This window comes from Misgurnus anguillicaudatus, chromosome 25 (genome assembly GCF_027580225.2).
Source record: "Misgurnus anguillicaudatus chromosome 25, ASM2758022v2, whole genome shotgun sequence".
NCBI lineage: Eukaryota > Metazoa > Chordata > Actinopteri > Cypriniformes > Cobitidae > Misgurnus > Misgurnus anguillicaudatus.
This window is the reverse complement of record NC_073361.2, coordinates 27597628-27618763: the sequence shown is the minus strand read 5'-3', so window position 1 is coordinate 27618763 and position 21136 is coordinate 27597628. Positions and strand designations below refer to the sequence as shown.

The 21136-nt window shown below is 38.2% G+C and overlaps 1 protein-coding gene across 6 annotated transcripts in view; it reads right to left on the bottom strand.

The window, feature by feature from the left end:
• pde1ca (phosphodiesterase 1C, calmodulin-dependent a) overlaps window positions 1–21136 on the bottom strand; it is a 106341-nt gene that overhangs the window by 69342 nt on the left and 15863 nt on the right. For 2 of the 6 annotated variants that reach the window (XM_055182089.2, XM_055182091.2), the window contains exons 1-3: window positions 14637–14871; window positions 13737–13787; window positions 13227–13392 (exon numbers count right to left, since the gene is read on the bottom strand). In XM_055182089.2, coding sequence (XP_055038064.2) covers window positions 13227–13392; window positions 13737–13787; window positions 14637–14787 — 368 coding nt within the window. In that variant the 5' untranslated portion in view covers window positions 14788–14871. Of the gene's footprint in view, window positions 1–13226; window positions 13393–13736; window positions 13788–14636; window positions 14872–19579; window positions 19924–21136 lie in introns of those variants that run through there. The other 4 variants (XM_055182088.2, XM_055182093.2, XM_055182092.2 and 1 more) reach the window with 3 other exon arrangements.

Here is a 21136-nt window from a genome sequence, read left to right as displayed (position 1 = left end):
ACTGCATTTTTGAACTGGTGATGATGCTTGGCCACCAAATTGCAGGCCGTGCAGAACATGGAAAACAGACTGGTTGAGAATAATAGGTGAGAATAAACTCAAAACAAATATTAATAGAAAAACATAACACATGCATCAGATGGGATTCAAACCCTTAACCTCTGAGTTTTGATGCATGCGATTTAATAGACTGAGCTACACAGGCAGTGTAGCTAGCCAAGGTTTTCAGAGCTGCAAGCATTCAAATGGAGGAAAGAAGGTGCAGACATGACATTGCAGAGCAGAAATAACAAAATTACAATTTATATGAGAATCAGATAGTTTAAGTGAGAAGAGTTAAAGTTTAATTCAAGAAAAACATGTTTGTATAGGAATGCACAACATGTTACAATACAGTCATAATAATTTAATATGACGAAGAGACAATGTCACAGGGACAGTCAACTTTGGACAGGTATTTCTCGGGAATGGCAGAGAATATCAAAAATGTGTTTGGTCATTTCTGTGTGGATTGCTTCAAAGTTTATGTGAGCAGAGCCTGGCATAAAAAAGACTTAATTTGCAAAAGTAGTAGCGAAAAAACGACTGCACATATGCTATGAAATAAGATATGAACAGAATGTTGAAAACTGACAAATGAGATATTGTTGCAATCGACATAAACCAGTGAATAAAAATTCACAAAGAAAATGAATATCAGACAAAGTTTTCAGAAGTTATGGGCTGTTTTATATAGTTTATGAACCCTAGGTGGCGCTGTCTTCAGATTTTCCAGGTACCTTCAGGACATCATACCGATGCTTCCTACCGATTTTTGTGCCGATACATTATATAGAATAATAGTTATCCCAATTTAAAACCAAATTCAAAATAGTGGACAGGCGGTTTGGTCATTTCCGGCATAATATATATCGACAGATTGGTCATGAGCCAAGGAATCCATAGACACTAAGATCATAATTTTCTATCAAACATTTCAAGAGTTATGGGCAAAAATAGCCATTTTTCATATCTCATGACCCATAGGTGGCGCTGTCCTCAAATTTGGCATGGTACCCCAGTTCATGGTCCTTATGAAGGGTACCAAGTTTCATTTCAATTGATCAAAGAATGACCGAGATAATGACTCAGAACGAATTTTGGGTCGACATCGATAAATGTATGCAGTTATTACTTTTGAACAAAGATAAAAATCAAAATTCTGTTCGGTCATTTCTCTGCGGCTCGGTCCAAAGATTCTCTGTGCCAAATTGCGTAACAATGCAATGAACGCTGCAAAAGTAGTAGCGAAAAAGCAAAATACTGTACTTTTCAAAATGGCCGCTACTGTAATGGGTGGAGTCTTAATGTAAGGTGGTCATTGTAAAGAGCGTGAGGAGAGGAATCAGATGTAATAGGTAGAGTTTTTGTTGATCAAATGATTCTACAGTTATAACCATTTGAATATTGAATTTTTGAAGTGTTGGTGGCGCTATAGAGTTAATGCTAGAGACCCCATAGTTGGTCACATGACTATTTAGGACCACCACTACAAGTGTGCCAAATTTGTTTCATTTTCCTATGTACGGTTCATAGGGCTGCCATAGACTCCCATTGGGGAAGAAGAAATATAATAATAATAATAATAATAATAATAATAAGAAAACCATCAAACGCAATAGTGGCCTGCCGCCCTGCGGGCTTGGCCCCTAATAATACTTTGATGGCATTACTAAACTTGTGGTGGTTTTCTGTGACAGGAAAGAAACATAAGCCATCAACATCTAATAATTTGCGCGAGATGGAAAAATGCCGTTCTCCCGAGAGCATCAAGCTTCTGTCATGCTAACACGTTGACCCCAAGGGATCTTATGAAAAACTTTCCATTATTTTATTCGAAGTCAACGAAAATCGAGCAGGACCAAAACATTTTACAGCTGTTCGCTGTGAAAAAAGTTCAGGGACGACGTCCCAAAGATGACAGCAGCAATGACGGTTTGATTAATGACAAAGTAAGTGTTTTGATTAATGCCATTATTTTTTTAATCAGTGTATACCACTACTCAACTAAATGAATATAACATGGCAAAGATGAATGCACATTTACATATTAATTCAATAGATTTATAGCATTTTGAAAAAAACTTGGATTTATTGCATTTTGTGGCAAAAAATAATATGTTTTTATAATAAATCTTTAAAAATCAAATTATGGATTTGAATTTTTAATGTTTTTATAATCTAAAGATGCTATGTGAAAGTTCGTGACAGAAAACAGCGATTTCATCTCGTCACTTTCTTGGTATAGAAAACAAATTTTTTCCCCAAATTAGTCAAAATGGATTTATTGCGTTTTGGAACCAAACTCTTCAAATATTAACTGGAGAAAGATTTAATCCCAAAGCTGTCAAATTATAATAAATCAATTCTACACTACATCTAACAAACCAAACAGGAAATCCAAACAAACAGTAAATATTTTATCCAAAACACAAAGCACACAGTTTGTGATTAAATGTTTGGGTCTAGGATTAGATACCACAATCGAATAGGATATTTAATGCCTGACTAAAACACAACTGGTTTACATTTAGAATAACTAAGTTTCGTAAAACTATCCAAACCAATTGTGAGGATTGCTGGACAGATGAACCCAAACGCAACGATGTCAGGGATAAACAGAAAACACTTTATTCTATTGACAAAACAAAACCCACGAGGGGGTACAAAACATGAAAACATATAACACTTGACTATGACTGGATACTAGACTAGACTGCAACACGACCACAAGAACAGAACACAATGAACCTGCACAGAACAAAAGATACACTCACATTAAATAGAAGAAAGCAAACAAGGTAACAAGCGGGAACAGGTGATGGGAATAAGTGATAATTAACAATAAGCAGGAGGACGAGGGAGCGGGGACAAATGACAAGACACCGGAGGTACATGCCAAACACAAAAACAAGGCATGAACCTCCACACAAGGCCAGGGACTGCCAGAACTCTGCCACCATGACAAAATACAAATATAACAAGACTTCAAGGCAGAGTCCTGACACCAATGTTATGTGCTGAGATCATCAACCTGCTATTTGTGAGGAATGTCAATAACTTTATTACAGGTTTAATGTGATAAGAAAAATTCACTTTCATAGTTACTTTGAGACCATGTTACATTGTAAACAGGCGCTACATAAATACATTTCTTTATTGATTTGAAATAATAGTGGCTGATTGTAAACTATGTTTAGTTTGATAGGTATAGTCCGAATCTAATTATAGCAGAATTATTTCACTCCAAAACAAGAACCAGTTCATAATCATAAACCAACAGAAAATACTGCCCTTTCTAAGACCATAAAAATGAGGAAAAGAACCAGATAATTGCAAATGTCCCTGTGAGAAATTTATGCACAATGTTCTAGACAGAGCAATGAACCTGAAATGTAAAACTATATTAAAACGGTTCATCACTAAAACTCAACTTGGGAAGTTTCTTTCTCTACACTGGGCAGAAGCTCTCCTAAAAATGACTCACCCTTGTTTAGACAAAAAAAACCTGCAAGAGCTTACGTTTTAAAATTGGCAAAACACCCAAAAAGTCCACGGAGATATTCAAATTGGACCTTCCCTAAACAAACAGGTAAAAGCAAAAAGCACATGAATATTTAAAAGATAACATAACTCCAAAGGGAGATCAATGGGTTATGCAATGTGTTACGCAAGGAATAATTGACGACAGGCCTTTGAATTATTCAAAATTAATTTTTTTACATTTTTTTTAAACTAACTTTACAGGACCAGAGTCAATTATTTCACTTATACCACAGTTACCACAAACATAGTCTCGCGTAGCCAGACCTTCAATACTGAAGGTCTGGTGTTTTTCGCTGCTTTTTCTGGACAAAGCCCGCCCACGAGCTGTTTGACCGACATGTCAAACAACCAATCACAGTTTGTTTCATCTAGCGTCACGTTTCGGACTCCCCACAATAACGAGCCGGCTGGCAACAAGTCAGTTATTGAAATAACCAGCCGCAACCAAATAGTATCTAAATAAACAACATTACTCACCATAGGACAACGTTGAGCACTTCATCAACAGCCACACCAATGAGACGATCCTGTTAAATGTCTGTTTGAAGCATATCTCTCCACTTTTTAACACATACAAGCAATTCAGGAGAACCAAACTTTTAAACTCCAACTGCCTTAAAGAAAACTCTTGGACGTCTTTTAGAGAGTCGATGCCGCGAACTATGCATATTTTTGAGAATCCAATGTTTAGCTGATCATGATAACTGCTCATTATTATCCACGTGAACACGACTGATTCTCTTCCTCAATGTCAGAGCTTTGTTTTCCAGTGACCGAAACTAATCGCGACACTCGCGTCTCCTGGAAATCCGTTTTTTTCCAACCAATCAAAGACGACTTTAACATTCTCACAGGGTTTCCAGAAAAGTGTACGAAAAACATCAGACGTTCAGCCAACAGTTTGTGGGCGTGACGTCTGAGGCTGAGACTACCACAAACATGACTCTGGTGGTTATTTAAGACATTTGATAGGTTTGTGTGAGTTTTACAGAAAAATAATCTACACATATGGAACATTTCTTAACTAATCAGAATAAAGCATTCAACAGGCCTGTTGTATAATCAATAATATGGAATAAGAGGAACTACACAGAGAGAGAGAGAGAGAGAGAGAGAATGATCAGTCTATCCCATAACCAGAGAGACACCAGTCTGTCCATAAGCAGAGAGAGGCATTAGTTTGCCCATAACCAGACAGAGACATCATTCTGTCCATTACCAAAGAAAGATCAGTTTGTCCACAATCAAAGAGACACAGATCAGCCTGTCCATAACCATAGAAAGAGAATAGTCTGTTCTTAACCAGAGAGACATCAGTCTGCCCATATGCTGAGAAGGACATCAGTCTGTCCATAACCATAAAAAGAGGTCAGTCTCCCCATAACCAGAGAGAGAAATCAGTCTTTTTATAACCAGAAAGAACAATCAGTCTGTCTATAACCAGAGAGAAACAAGTCTGTCCATAACCATAAAGAGAGAAAGAGATTAGTCTGTCCATAACCAGAGACATCAGTCCAAGAAATTAACCATTAACCAAGAAATAAAAAATATATATTGCTTGAAATTAGGAATTCTGTCCTAGAAATTTCATCAATTTCTTCATTCGATTCAGCCATTTCTTTTAACTTTCTTTTAAGAATATACAAGGTAAAATACGGATGAGAGAAAGAGAGACAGACCGAGAGGGAAATTGAGGCAAAGAAATTTACATTTGCATTATTAATTAACATTGCTGGCATATCTAATCATCTAGTCATTGGTCTGCCTGTGTATACTGATGACCTACCGGAATATTCCCCGTTCATTAAAAAATTATTCAAATTGTTCAATAACTAAAACCAAGTATCAAATTTTATGGGCAGCATCCATATAAATCTGTCGAGTGGGCAGGAAGGGCGAGATATATTCACCAGTCTCAATATTCAGGGGAGAAAGGTGCTAGTTGTCAAAGGCAATATCTCAAAAGCCATAACGTTTAAGTTCTCCTCTGGCTAACCAACATTAACATGCCAAAATTAGTTTACTGCAAGTCATGCATCGTAAGCAATGTTCAAAACAAAATGATATTGAGAAGAAATAAAGTTTGGGTGGTCCTAATACGCTCACCTCTCTTACACATCAACACACAACATTAATGACTAGTCATACAAGTTATTCTCAAATACAAAGCCGGACTGGACACGCTAATTAACATCCAACCGGCAACATGAATTATTGAGTTTTTAATCCCGCCCGCTCACAGTCGGGTCCGCACCGGGCAGGTCAGGTGACTAACGGTGGGGGAGAGAGTCATATTGAGTAACACGCCCCTTAAACATGACAGCTACTGGTCCTTTAGACTTACATAGGTCCGTACAGGTCATAGAAAACAAATAGCCTTCTCTTCTGGGGTTCCTTTGTGCAAGAATGAAAGGATTAACAAACCTTGTGAAAGAAAGGATGTTGATATCTCTTACAGGTCATTCATCACACATCATGCAATGAACAGTGTTCCCACACCTTAGTTAACTTCAAACCTTTCAAGGACTTTCCAGGTCCAATACCCTCAAATTCAAGGATTAAATGTGGGGACACATTTCAAGTAAGAGCAAGGTTACATCGTGTTACCTTTTAAGATACATTGTTACAGTTCCCTTTCGAGGGAACTCGCGCTGCGTCACTGCGGTGACACTTTGGGGAGCCTCCAGGGGTAAGTGCGTCTAAATGTGTATGTCGTTAAGCCTCACCATTGGTTGAATTTGATAAAGACAGGGTGACGCGGGAGTCAGGAAGTATATCGCTATCTGAAATATTGCCAAAGACGGCGTTACAGGGACGCAGGAAGTATGGCAAGGGAGACGCAGCGTCTCGTTCCCTTCTCAGAGAACAACAGTTACATACGTAACCCGAGACGTTTTGATGTGTCAAACACAACTATGCAAAAAAGCATTTTGGTATGAATCGACATTCGCATACAGAAGATATAAGCATTTAAAGCGAGCAGTTTAGCACGTGTGCTTAAACAGTGGTCACCAATCCTGGTCCTGGGGGGCCGGTGTCTCTGCAGAGTTTAGCTCCAACCCTAATCAAACACACCTGAAGCAGCTAATTAAAGTGCTTTAGGTTTGTTTGATTAGGGTTTGAGCTAAACTTTGCAGAGACACTGGCCCTCCAGGACCAGGATTGGTGACCACTGGCTTAAAACGTCTAGAAATTGTATGATATTATCCTGCACTACACAGGGAACAATATGGATTTTTTTTCCAGAAAACTTGCATGAAATAGATTCAAGCACTTTCAATGACCTGTATCCATGTATGTAGATTTTCAAAAACTTCCCAGGGCCTTGAATTATTTCCCCCAGATTCACAAACTTTCAAGGATTTTAAGGACCCGTGGGAACCCTGAATGAATTTTATTCTCTATCATAATTTCTAATTGATGATTTAACCACAGACTACATCAATTTGTAATTCTCATTTTTATGAACAATCCTTTACTTTTATCCTTTACATTTAAAAAAAAATAAGGCATTGATAAATATACAACTAAATGATCTTTTTAAAATAATGTATGTCTAAAGCTTTAAGACTCTTTTCTAAACACAGCCAGGCGCAGCATTGCTCGTCCAAACATTTGTACTGAATCTGAATGGTGTTTATCAGCACTGCGTTTTCACCGGTAGCCTTCACGATCCCCTCAATCTCGCTTTCATTCACTCTCCCCTTTCAACAAGGTAGGGCTGCGCTCACCTGGAAAATTAGGTTTTTCCACTAAAATGAGCTCTGCTTGCTTTAGACCTATCGGATAGCCGGAAAAGAGTTCGGCTAAAAGAGAAGCAATAATCAAAAGGAAACCCAAGGTGCCGGGTTGTTTGGACGAGATGAGAATGGGGCGCCCGCCTGTGCGTACTCCCACGCTCCCCAGCTAAAGATCGGGATGCGCGCAAAGGTCAAATCATCCATAAGTCAGGAGAAGCATCGGGGACAGCTGATGTGAAGAGAGACATTCGCTCTTCTGAAACAATCCCGCTGTGTCTCTCACCTCAGACATAATGAGTTCATTCAGAGGAGATGAACCTGAGCCTGCAGCGTTACACAATTTACCTCAGAGAGAGAGAAAGGTGGTGAAAAAGAGAGAAATGAAGTGAGAAATAAGTCTCATTCAACAATCATCTTTCGTAAGGAGGAAATTAAGATGCATGTGGGCATGACTGCATAATGTTTTACTAACCTGGAGAACATTAAAGATAAACAAGGAAGCGTTACAACCAACTATTTTGATAATAGAGTAATCTGTCAAAAACTGATCACATTTTTGTGGTCATAATTTTCTTACTCTTATGTTGTTACAAACCTGTATGAATTTCCTTTTTCTCATGAACACTAAGGAAGACATTTTGAGGAATGTTTGTAACCAAACCATTCATGAGCCCTATTCAGTTCCATAGTAAGAATCCGAGTCTGACTAAGTCACCTCTTGGTAAATTAAGATAATAAGTGCATCCGACATTCCAATCTATGAGGGTCACGCTGGATCAGTTTAACTCTTTAGTCACGCAATCTTCAGATAAGACTAATGGAAGAGCAGACCTGTCAATCTTAATGTCCTACCTAGAAAAACAACATAGACCAAAACTAGACAGAAGATGAGGCAGCTCCTCTTCAATCACTCACTTAACCAGGCCTCAGTGGTAGACACACACACTTCTTTACCATTTTAATTAAGCTCTCTCTCTCGCACGCACGCACACACACACACGCACACCTTGCATCATCCTTTTGCATCCCCTTACTCACGTACACACAGAGAACTCACTTAAACTCACAAAACATTTTCATTGTCTCATTAGTGACTACTTGCTATTCTTCTTTAAGACAAAACTTTGCAGTGTGACTTATCGTGCATCACAAACAATACCTCAAATCTTGTGAATTGAAGAGTTTGAGGGGTTTTAAAGGTACGATGTGAGACTTTTCGTGACATTTAGTGGTGAGACTGTGATTTGCAACAAACGGCTTAGTCCATAGCTCAAAAAAGCATAGTGAAGCTATGGTAGCCGTAGGGCTGCAAAATGATTAATTACGACTAAGCGTTTGCGGCATAAAAGTTTGTGTTTACATCATATATGTGTGTGTATGGTTTATAATAATCATGTGTGTGTAGTTTTAAAGGGTCATTTCATGAAAATCTTACTTTTTCCATGTTTAAGTGCTATAATTGGGTCCCCAGTGCTTCTATCAACTTAGTAAATGTGAAAACAACAATCCAGTAACTTCGTTTTGGTAAACCATTCTCTGCAAGCATGTAAAAAAAATAGGTTGTTGACATGTGGCTCCCCTTGTGATGTCAGAAGGGATAATACCGTCCCTTAATCTGCACTATCCAACCACGGCACTGCCATTTAGTGCAGAGATCAACTCATTTGCATTTTAAAGGACACACCCAAAAATTGCATATTTTTGCTCACACCTACAAAGTGACAATTTTAACAAGCTGTAATAAATTATCTATATGGTATTTTGAGCTAAAACTTAACATGCATACTCTGGGGAAACCAAAGATTCGTTTGACATCTTAAAAAAGTCTTGTGAAATGTGTCCTTTAAGACAAATAAAATCCATTTATATATTAAGTATTTATAATTATATATAATATAAATGATATATAAAAATAAATACACATGTAAATATATTTTTAAATTTATACTTAGATCTGTGTTTATTTATTAATAAATAAATATATTAGGGCTGGCCATACATTAATCTAGATTAATCTCATACAAAATAATTTTTTTTTTTTTTTTGCATAACATATGAGTTTGTGCTGTGTGTAATTATTATGTATATATAAACACACATTCATGTATGTATTTAAGAAACATTTACATGTGTATATATTATATATATTTATTTATATTTGAATATATTCTATATTATTTCTTAAATATATACATATATATATAAATAAAACATTTCTTAAATACATATATTTAAGAATATATATATATATATATATATATATATATATATATATATATATATATATATATATATATATATATATATATATATATATATTTATATATATATATTTTTTTTTCAACAACAATTTTATCTATATAACACAATTAATTTACGACTTACGTTGACCAATGTGCTTTCCAGGAGGTCATAAAAACAAAACAAAAGAAAAAACAAACAATACATGAAAACAAACAGACAGAAGAGTTTAAAATAATACAAATAACCAGTCATATGCTTTAGAAAATAGAAATGTCTTTAGCCTGGACTTAAAAATATTGAGAGAGGTGGCTTGTCTGATGGACAGTGGCAAGGCATTCCAAAGCCTGGGGGCAGCAATAGAGAAAGCGTGATCACCTCCTACCCTTAAGTCTCGATTTAGTCTCGATTTTATACACAAAAATAAAATTGTATTTTACATAATTATAAAATTATCATAAACAGTACACACACAAATATATAATGTAAACAAAAACTTTTATTCTGCAAATGATTTGTCGCGACTAATCGTAGATAAAAATGGCTCATACCAAGATAATAAAAACATTACAGTTCATTATGTAAGGTCTTTATACACCACTGGTAATATAGTTATGTATATTATATTGCATTTCTGATTCTTCTAAAAGTCCCACATTGCAAGTTTTTAAAGTGATAGATTTAGATTGACAGATTATATCAGGCATGACTATCGGCTGAGGGAGAAAGAACAAAATGTGCATCATATTTATTTTCTTAATTTGGAAAAATCACAACATTTTGTTATTGGGAGTGGACACAAAAAATCTGATCAATTTAACATTTTAAAATACGTATAAATCATATATGTATTATTTTCAATCAGACCAGAGTGTTAAACTATCGGCCTATAGTGTGAATATTGCTTTTATTGTCCGATACCGATTATTGGCTGATATATCGGTGCATTTTTAATTATGTTTTCTACCATTCTAACACTTCTTCTTTATATCTAGCGACTGGTTATATTCCCTCTCTAGACAGAGACCGAACTATTAATGAAAGGGGCAAGGCTTTAGCACACCACATCAACACACTACACACAGATTTATTTGGCGAAACTCCCTCACCTGCAACCCATCACCAAATGTGCCGTATCGAGTCACCCCCAAGTGCACAATAGCACACTAATAGAACATTAGGGATTCACTGGAGCACAGTTTACGGTGGATATTTATAGCAGAAGGTGCCTGGTGCTGACGTCATACGGTCCCCCACCCGCCCATCCTCACATGGGGTGATTAATGAGGAGCTGCTCGCTACACAAAACACAAGACTGCTGGAGTCTCCCTGCTTAACAGAGCCGGTCACACCAGCAGACAGCCGAGTCCAAAATATGACTGTTTCATCATCTATTTTCATGTCGTTTTCTTTCAGATGACTGGAACAACTGGGTGGACGGACACAAGGGTCACTGTCATCCTTGTTAAATTCGACTGGGTTATACTGAGATTGGGGTTTAAATATTATATGCATAATACACGTGTGTGTACTGTGTGTAATTATTATGTAAATAAAATAAATACACAAACATTCATGTGTATATATTTAAGAAATGTATATGCAATATTATGTTATAAATGTATACATGTAAATGTATATTACAATTATTACAAAATGTATTTGTGTATTTATAATGTATTTTTTTACGATTAATAAATTTTTTTTACGATTATACATTTTTCCAAACCATTGTTCTTGGTGTTGTTGGTGCCATGCTTTACCAATCGAGTTACATTGACATAAGAAACCAATACAGTCTGAGCTGTCTTTTTAAGTATCTGGTAGTGTATTACAAAAACACACACTCCTGATTACACCCAATTTTAAAATCTGACCAAAAACAGATGGATTAGTCCCTTTGTCACTGCACACAACCATAAAGAGAAATATACTACAACACGGCACCTGTGGAGGGTGCCATAACCATCAATCCTAAACACGATTGGGATGTTATTATTGTGATTTATTATTTATGTATAATATTACAGGTTTTGTGGTGACCTGTAAACAGCTTAAGTTCAGCAAGAAATTTTGGTGACGGATTGAGTAAATATTCTTTCCTAAAAATAAAAGTTCATCACAAAATGAGATTCTTATGGTACATTTAAGAGATATGGTTCCTAAAAAAGGTGTCATGTAGCAACCTACACTCACCTAAAGGATTATTAGGAACACCGTACTAATACTGTGTTTGACCCACTTTCGCCTTCAGAACTGCCTTAATTCTACGTTGCATTGATTCAACAAGGTGCTGAAAGCATTCTTTTTTAAATGTTGGCCCATATTGATAGGATAGCATCTTGCAGTTGATGGAGATTTGTGGGATGCACATCCAGGGCACGAAGCTCCCGCTCCACCACATCCCAAAGATGCTCTATTGGATTGAGATCTGGTGACTGTGGGGGCCATTTTAGTACAGTGAACTCATTGTCATGTTTAAGAAACCAATTTGAAATGATTCGAGCTTTGTGACATGGTGCATTATCCTGCTGGAAGTAGCCATCAGAGGATGGGCACATGGTGGTCATAAAGGAATGGACATGGTCAGAAACAATGCTCAGGTAGGCCGTGGAATTTAAACGATGCCCAATTGGCAGTAAGGGGCCTAAAGTGTGCCAAGAAAACATCCCCCACACCATTACACCACCACCACCACCAGACTGCACAGTGATAACAAGGCATGATGGATCCATGTTCTCATTCTGTTACGCCAAATTCTGACTCTACCATCTGAATGTCCCAACAGAAATAGATACTCATCAGATCAGGCAATACTTTTCCATGAGCTTGTGAAAATTGTAGCCTCTTTTTCCTATTTGTAGTGGAGATGAGTGGTACCCGGTGGGGTCTTCTGCTGTTGTAGCCCATCCGCCTCAAGGTTGTGCGTGTTGTGGCTTCACAAATGCTTTGCTGCATACATCGGTTGTACGAGTGGTTATTTCAGTCAAAGTTGCTCTTCTATCAGCTTGAATCAGTCGGCCCATTCTCCTCTGACCTCTAGCATCAACAAGGACTTTTCGCCCACAGGACTGCCGCATACTGGATGTTTTTCCCTTTTCACACCATTCTTGTAAACCCTAGAAATGGTTGTGAGTGAAAATCCAAGTAACTGAGCAAATTGTGAAATACTCAGACCGGCCCGTCTGGCACCAACAACCATGCCACGCTTAAAATTGCTTAAATCACCTTTCTTTCCCATTCTGACATTCAGTTTGGAGTTCAGGAGATTGTCTTGACCAGGACCACACCCCTAAATGCCTTAAAGCAACTGCCATGTGATTGGTTGATTAAATAATTGCATTAATGAGAAATTGAACAAGTGTTCCTAATAATCCTTTAGGTGAGTGTATGTTGGTCAGATCAGTCTCTTGCTTATGTTAAAAGCACAACTGCACAGAGGAGGATTTCTAAAGAAGTTTAAACCAGACCTAAACAGGATCTGCTATTGCATCATGGTTCAAAACGCTTAAAATTGTAGACTTTTACAATTCAAACACCTGCCCTGGTCTGACACAAAAGTGATTGGCTACCAACACCATCACTAATTCAATCTTGGCCAATCAATCATTTATTTGGCATGTTCACAGTAGGTTGAAGGTGAGATATGTAATGCCTAACCTGATGGCGGTCTTCTCCATGGCATCAGGAGTGTCGATAGCGGGCAGGTCATCTGCCAGAATCTCCTCGGGACTTCTCGGGTCAATCACGATCCCGCGCTTATCCTTATCCTTGATCCCGATGCCCGCTGTGATGGCATTCCACAAAGCATTCTGGGACTTGGAACCTGATGCAACAATCAGAGATCAAAAGCTCAGAGGACACCAGAATGTCAGGTCAAGGCGAGAAGACAAAAATGCAGCATTTAACTTTACAGAAAAGCATCCTGTTGCAGTTTTAAATATCTCGAACGCCTCTCATTCAACAATTTAGGGGGTTGCTATTGTATAAATATATAAAAACAGTGCATCTCTCTCTCTCTCCTCCTGGAATTTTAACACCTGCTACAAGCTTTAGTATAACAGGTCAGTATGTCTGATCAATTTCATTTCAAACTTGTTTCATCAGTAAAAAAAACATATTTTATAAAGTCAACAGCTCAGCACACGTGTCTGTTATTTAAATACTCACGTGCAAAGCGTGCCAGAGGTCTCGAACTGCTCTCTCCAGCTTCATTCGCCACTGCAGAAAAAAGAAACAAGAAATACACAGATGTGTGAGGACACGTAAGGATGAGGGCCTTTCTGAAACAACAGTGATGACTCACCATAAATGATTTCTTTCCACCAAATGTCAAGTTTAGTCACAAACACAAAAATCTGCAAATGTAATTTCCATTTCATCTGAAATGTTGTTTGTATGAAGATGCATTCAAAAGCCTTCAATAAACATAACAAAATTCACTCTCAGTGATGTTATTTACATGTAACTTATAAATATGCTAAAGATACAGTAATAGGAAGATTAAGGATAATAGTTGCACCATTTTGTGCATCTCATCAGAATGCCATTGCTAGTCATTGCACATATCTTGGATAATTGGCTATAGTAAAAGTATTAAATAGTTCTAACGTTTCTAGTAAACAGCAAAACAATTACTTATGAACATGCAAAAAAATCAGCCTTCACTTGTGACAACTAGCCCCAGTCTCCCCTACACTTCCAGCACAGTTTTCTGGGGAAAAAACTGATAAGCAAAGAAATAAAAAGTGTGAGAGAGAAAAAGAATAGCTCAGCTTTATACTTTTTGATTTGTAGACAGGAAAAATACAAGGCTACAGACCCAGAGATTAAGAGTATGACAAAGAAAATACCTGCCGATTCAGTAAATGCAGCTTTTGACCCAATGTTGCCAGATCTTAAGAAAAAATAAATAAAAACCAACCCAAAACGAACAGAAACAAGTTAAATCCTGTGTTTTGTGTATAAGACTAAGTATATAATGCTTACTATAACCTGCATATGTCTACTTTTTAACTTAAAGTGTCTCATTAGGTGGTTAAAATCAAGCTCGATGTTTACAATGCCTACCGTTTATAAACCAGACCTGGCAACAGTCCAAGAATTTGTCAGGTGCTGAGGAAACATCGGATTTGCACTTTTCTGCTTTCTGTGGTAAAAGTTTCTGCTGACAAATGCGTCTTATTAAAAACCTGTGGTAGCTTTTATGATTCTTAGCCATAAAACAGCCTGTAGATAAACTCGGCTAGGGTTTAAAAGACAAACCGCGCGAATGTGTAGGCTAATATCGAGAAAGTGCGTTGCTATGCTATAAATAACTGAATAAACAGCGCTCCCTGACGGCCACCTGAAGAAAGTACACAACTCAACCACAACAGATTGTTTTTAGTTTGAACAGCTCTTACGTTTATTTTAGTCTAGGATTAGTCTAATCTAGGCTTGTACATTGTATTAAGTAACATGATTTGAATAATTATATCTGTTTTACTGTGTTTTTACATTTGTATTGTTCTGTGTAATCTTTATATTGTGTTTTAGGTAGACAATTTTAAGATCTGTTTAGGGACAATGGATGAAAATTTTTGTCTAATTCTCGTGCATTTACTGTATATTAATGTACACTGTCTTTGTCAAAAAATAATAATAATCCCTGTCTGGGAAACCGCCCCATTATTATTTATTTGGACAATTTCTGGTTAATAAACAGCAGCTTAAGGGTGTCACACACGGTTTCTAGAGGACTCTGGTAATGCAGAGTTTGGCTCTGATCCTAATCAAACATACCTGAACTTAACAAGTGTCAATAAAATACATGAAAATTACAAACATGTGTGTAGAAGCAGGACTAAAACTAAACTCTTTTTCTTAAGAAGGATTCAGCATCGTAATTAATTAATAAATACTTGGTCAAAGCGAAAAATAGATTAAAAGGATTAAAAAGAGGTTGTTTGCTCGCTGATGCCATTTTCTTTTGTTTTATTGTATTATTTTATTAGTTGTCTAACTAATCTCATCATCAGACACTCCCAAATTTACATAAACAAAAAACAGACAAAAACTTGTGTAAATGGTCAATTGTGTCAACCATCTTTCTGATTTCCCTAATAAATATTGCACTTATAGGTATAGGACCTGCCCAAATTGTACTCATACTAAAATATTTTAAATAATAAAAAATTAAATACTTGAACTTATTTAACTTATTTAGCAATAACATCCAGCTGACAACATTATACCAAACAAAAATTTAATCTACAATAATAAGTATTGCTATCTAAAAAGGCTAAAATAAAACAGACACACAAAAAACATAGCAGAATTTGTTTAGGTTTTAAAAAAATATAACATCTCTTAAAATTTTAAGAAAGTATATCAGGAAAAAGTACATAACTAACCAACCGCCCACAGCTGGAAAAAACGGTGTATTGTATTCACAAACATCTATTCAAACGAAATAACAAAACAACATTGCAATTAGATAACATATCACTTTACTGAACACGCAGACTGTAGTGTTGTCTAAATAAAACACATCAAAAAATTGTAACAATGCATGCACATAAAATATAAATGTATAAAATATATGCAAAATAAATGAATAAATGCAAAAAAGGCATTTGAAAGTACGAAAAAAATTATTCGAAAAAACAAGAAAACTGAAATAATTTGTTCAATACGGACCAGGACTGTAACCACAATAGACATTAACGTTGCGTTCACACAGGGCGTAATCGTTAACGCTTTTCATTCACTTTTAATGGGTTACGTCATGCGTTGCCGTACTGAATTGTGAATCCGTTGGTGCCGCGTAAGTGCCGCTGCAACGCGTGCATCAGCCAATCAGATCGCCCCACGCAAACAACCCAGGCAGAGCCAGCCAACCACGTTCATGGAGGACCGGAGCATAGGCCGCGGCCACTCTAACCGGCTGTTGGCCACGCTTCAGACAAGCCTTCTGTCAAGGGTTAACGCTTTTGCCTCGTGTGAATGTACCGTAATGCCAATCACATTGGCCGCTACACATGCTCCGGTCTTCCATAAAGAGGAACTATATTTTATGGCGTAATAGCACTTTTGGGAGTACTTCGACTCGCCTGAAAAGTCCGCTCCCCTTCTCCCTCTCATAATGGGAGAGGGTGGGTGTTACTGCGCAGAGTCGAAGTACTCCCAAAAGTGCTATTACGCCATAAAATATAGTTCCTCTTTTAAATCCGCTTAGAAAAGCGCTACGTTTTATTTTGTACCACCAAACTTGCTCGTATAACTACTCGTCTTAAATAGGAAAAACATTGATGTGTTTGGTCACTTCTAACTTTATCTCTAAATGGTACCATTGAATGAATGGGGCTAAGCTAAATGCTATCAAAGCGTCGCAGCGCGCTCCAGCGCTTACGTGCACGCACACATATGATAGAGGGATGTATATAAAATTCTTAGTTAAGGTAATAACATATTTTAATATTGAAAATGAGTAGACTATTCCTTTAAATATTAAATATTAAACAAAAACCTGAAAATATGAAATGTAGTGGAGTAAATATTTTGATAATATGCTTTGGAATGTGTGTTTTCCAAAGAAAAACACTAATAAAATACAAATACTTGAAAATGTACTTTTATGTAAAAAGTAAAAATACTTAAGTACTATACACCTCTGCGAAACCGTTAACGCTTGACGGAAGGCTTCTCTGAAGCGTGGCCAACAGCCAATCACAGTGGCCTCTACACATGCTCCGGTCATAGGGCCGATTCACACCGGCTGCGTGGCGTGTCTGTTGCGTATCAGTTGCGTGGCGGCTGCATCGCATTTTTTGTGTCTTTGCACACCAGAATCGTGCCTGGCGCACTGCTGCTGCTGTAGGTGACATATATTTTGCCTGGAAACGCTTCCAGCGTGTGGCGTGGAAAATAGGCGTCGGTCCTATTCCTAGCATTAACGCGTTTTCGGCGCGGCTCGAGCCGTGCCTGAGACGTGCGTGTCACGCAGGCGGTGTGCACGGTCAAACCTGCTAACATGGGAGCCTAAATAATAACGGACATGCCACGCAGCTGAGACGCTCACGCCAAGCAGCCGGTGTGAATCGGCCCTTACATAAATGTAATTGGCTGGCTCTATCTAGGTTATTTGCATAAGGCGATTTGATTGGCTGACGCACGAGTTGCCGCTTGAAAAGTTGAGAAATGTTCACAATTCAGTTCGGCAACGCATGACGTTACCCATTAAAAGTGAATGGGAAGGGTTAACGCTTACGCCTCGTGTAAACGTATCGTTAAAAGTGAATGAGAAGCGCTAACGCCCCGTGTGAACGTACCGTAAGGGTGACATGCCCCCCCCCCCCAATAATCAGAAATGGCCAAATTGCCCCCCTCAAATATTTGATGTTTTTTATACATACATATAGCCCTGAATATATTGGTCCCAAGCCCCCAATATTCAAGGTGTGGTTACGGGCTTGATCCAGACACAGTTGAATAAAAATTGTTAAAAAAGCAAAAAAGAACAACAACATAAAGAGATAGCGAGCGAGCGAGCGGTAGGAAGATGTGAGATGGTTAAGTGGAGGCTGTTTGAAGGGTTAAGTGAGGTTGTCTGCGGGTGGTGCTGAGGTAATGAGAGGGAAATTTAGAGAACCTTTAGCACAGCGAGTTCATCAGGCAGCCGAATGTCCAACGAGTGTCAGTGCTCAGGAGAGGAGAAAAGACTCTTCATTAGCGATAATGACTCCCGCTGGGCAGCTCACACGACTCCTCTAATGTGCTGATGACAGAATCGGCCTCAGCGGGGGGAAACACACTGTCACCCACGCCTCCTCTGCCAGGTAACTAGAAAAGACCCCTCAGTTTCCATCCACATACACCTTGCACCTGACCCAGGAGCTTTGGTGACGTGTCAACAGGTGCTTTAATGAGATCCCTCTGGGCGTCCTACCCACACATATATATACATATACAGAGGCAGCGGCACTATAGGGATGAGATGGGTTGGGGTTTGTTTGTTCGGTTTATTCACTACTAGGTCGTGACATCACATCCTGCCTCTGCCGGTGACCATGGAGACGGTAATCGCGCAGGCAGCATGGGAGATGCACGGGAGAAAACCCTTTCGGCCCCATCGTGACTGTTTGTGTGGGCTTGGGTTACAGTATGTACACGCTTTTAAGATAAACACGGGTTCCTGTGAGAATTGATCTCATCAGGAGGAATTAAACGGACAGGTTGGTACTCACAAAAGGATTCGTGCGAAAACGGACACACCATGGTTTCACTACAGTTGAAACAAAAAAAAAAAAAACCATGGTAACCACAAAATAACCATGATAGTAATCAACACATTGAAAAAAACATGGCTACTACACTTTTACCACAATAAAACCATGCTTAATTTTCCTAAGGGACCTTCTGCAAAGCACGTCACCATTTAGCACTGATTGTGTCTGTTATATAAGCCTTGACCTTTCAGAAATAATTGTCGACAATTCACATTCACGACAACTGTCAAGTCACGTCACTGCCGTGTATTGTTTTGCATCTGCTCGAGTCTACCCCGCCAACCCCAAAGCCTGCCAGACTTTGTCACGGGCAGATGTCGTATCCTTCGCTATCTGACAGTGCAATAAAAGAATTGCGGCTTTTGGAGAACACAGAGCACCGTGAGTCACTTTATCGAAAAAAGTTGTTTCTTACGCAATCTAATTGTACTCAGGCTGAAAGAAACCCAGAGAGACTTGACTAAAACTGAGTCTAATTGTTGCTTTCATGTTCCTATGACACACCCAGAGAGCATTTATATGCGAGAATGGCGCTCTTGAACCAATTTCCCAAAACATTTATGGTTTGAGAAGTTCACAAACCTTCACACATGCACAAACTAAGAAATCTAACATCTGTTTAAAATAAAGTTTCAAACTATATCCATACAAAACCATGCACAGCAACAGCACAATCTCACAAAAAAACTAAACCAGCGCTGGCCACAGAAACGCACCCACGCACACCTGACCAGCTGTTCTTACCAATGGTGAAGCTGTAACCGTCGATGCTGAATGTGGCACTCCGGCATTTTTTAAATCCTTGTTTTTTCGAGCTCAGCTCTGACATCTCGAAGTTTCCTGAAGGACAACTCTTCTATTCGTGAAGGGACGGACTTTAAAAGCAGACTCCTCAGGTGGAAAAGTGTCTTCTGAGTCAACACGTCAAAGATCAGAGGGGATCATTAGCGATAAAAGTGAAAGGCTTGGCATCTCCGGTGGGGACCACATCCCATGTGTAAAAATCTCTTGTGGGGTCTTTACACGGGCCCTTTATTTTAGCTCTTTCTATCTTGGTTGCCTGTCATAAACTGTATGGAGAATAAACACAGATGGGAGATGTCTCTCTCTCTCTTGTTCTCTCTCTGCCTCGCTCTACCCCTCCCATTCACACTGTGACCCTTCCCACTGCTACATTGTGTTTGATTACACTCTCACTCTCACTCACTTATTTATTTAAGGAGTGAGCAAACATGTATGTATTAGCTGATCGGAGTCAGTGAAACAGTGATGTTTATTAGTTTGTGGATCTGTGTGTGGTTACTGTACATGTGGGTGTGTGTTTACAAGCATCAGTCAAGGCAATCGTGATGTTGGCATGTGATACCACGGCACCAAATAAATGCTCAAACTAAAATATTGCATGGACAGAAGCTTGAAGAAGGTTACATTTTATTTGTTTCCATTTGTACTTCATATGAAACATGCTTCGTTCATTGCCATAGAAGTACTATTTCGAGTTCCCCAAAGAACCATTTTTTCCAACCTTTTTATAACCTTAAAGGGATGATGAAATAAATGAAAATTACCCCATGATTTACTCACCCTCAAGCCACACAAATTGTGTTATTTTAGTAAATGTTCTTGCTCTTCCAAGTTATGGTAGAAAAAAGGGTCCCTACTTTCAAGCCCAAAAAGGTGCATCCATCCAACACACCAGAATTGTGGTGAAGCATCTTGCAGGTGTTTATGATTTATGCCTCATGTACAACAGGTCTTTCTCTAACGCAATACTCGCTGTAGTGGTGGACCATTCACTGGTATTATGTTACAACCCTGTGGCACTTCAATTCGCTCGCTGAAAAGCACCTTGAAAGCCACACGTACACAAACTGATGCATCTGCCGTTTCGATCTTTTACAGAGTTACGCTGTCAGTCCTATAGTTACTAAGTTTTGTTTTGGATTATATACTCAATTATACATCTCTGATCTCTGGAGATCCAGCAATAGTTAAGTTGCTTTTGGTGATACAGCTCTCATATCGCTGTTGAGGCATTTTGAACTCCTGTTTGAATATTACTGATGTCATCGGAAATAAGAGAACTGGACATAACTATGTACCTATATACATGTACTGTACTCATTCAACCGTTTATGTTGTAATACTGAATGTAAAGTGGTCAGCTTCTCTGTCCTTTATAGTAAAAACTGCTGCGGCAATGACAAGTTCCATCAAAATACCGTGACATTATTTGATACCACAATGATTTCCCAAATTACCGTTTACATGCATTGCATTTTTGTGTTGACTACTGGAATG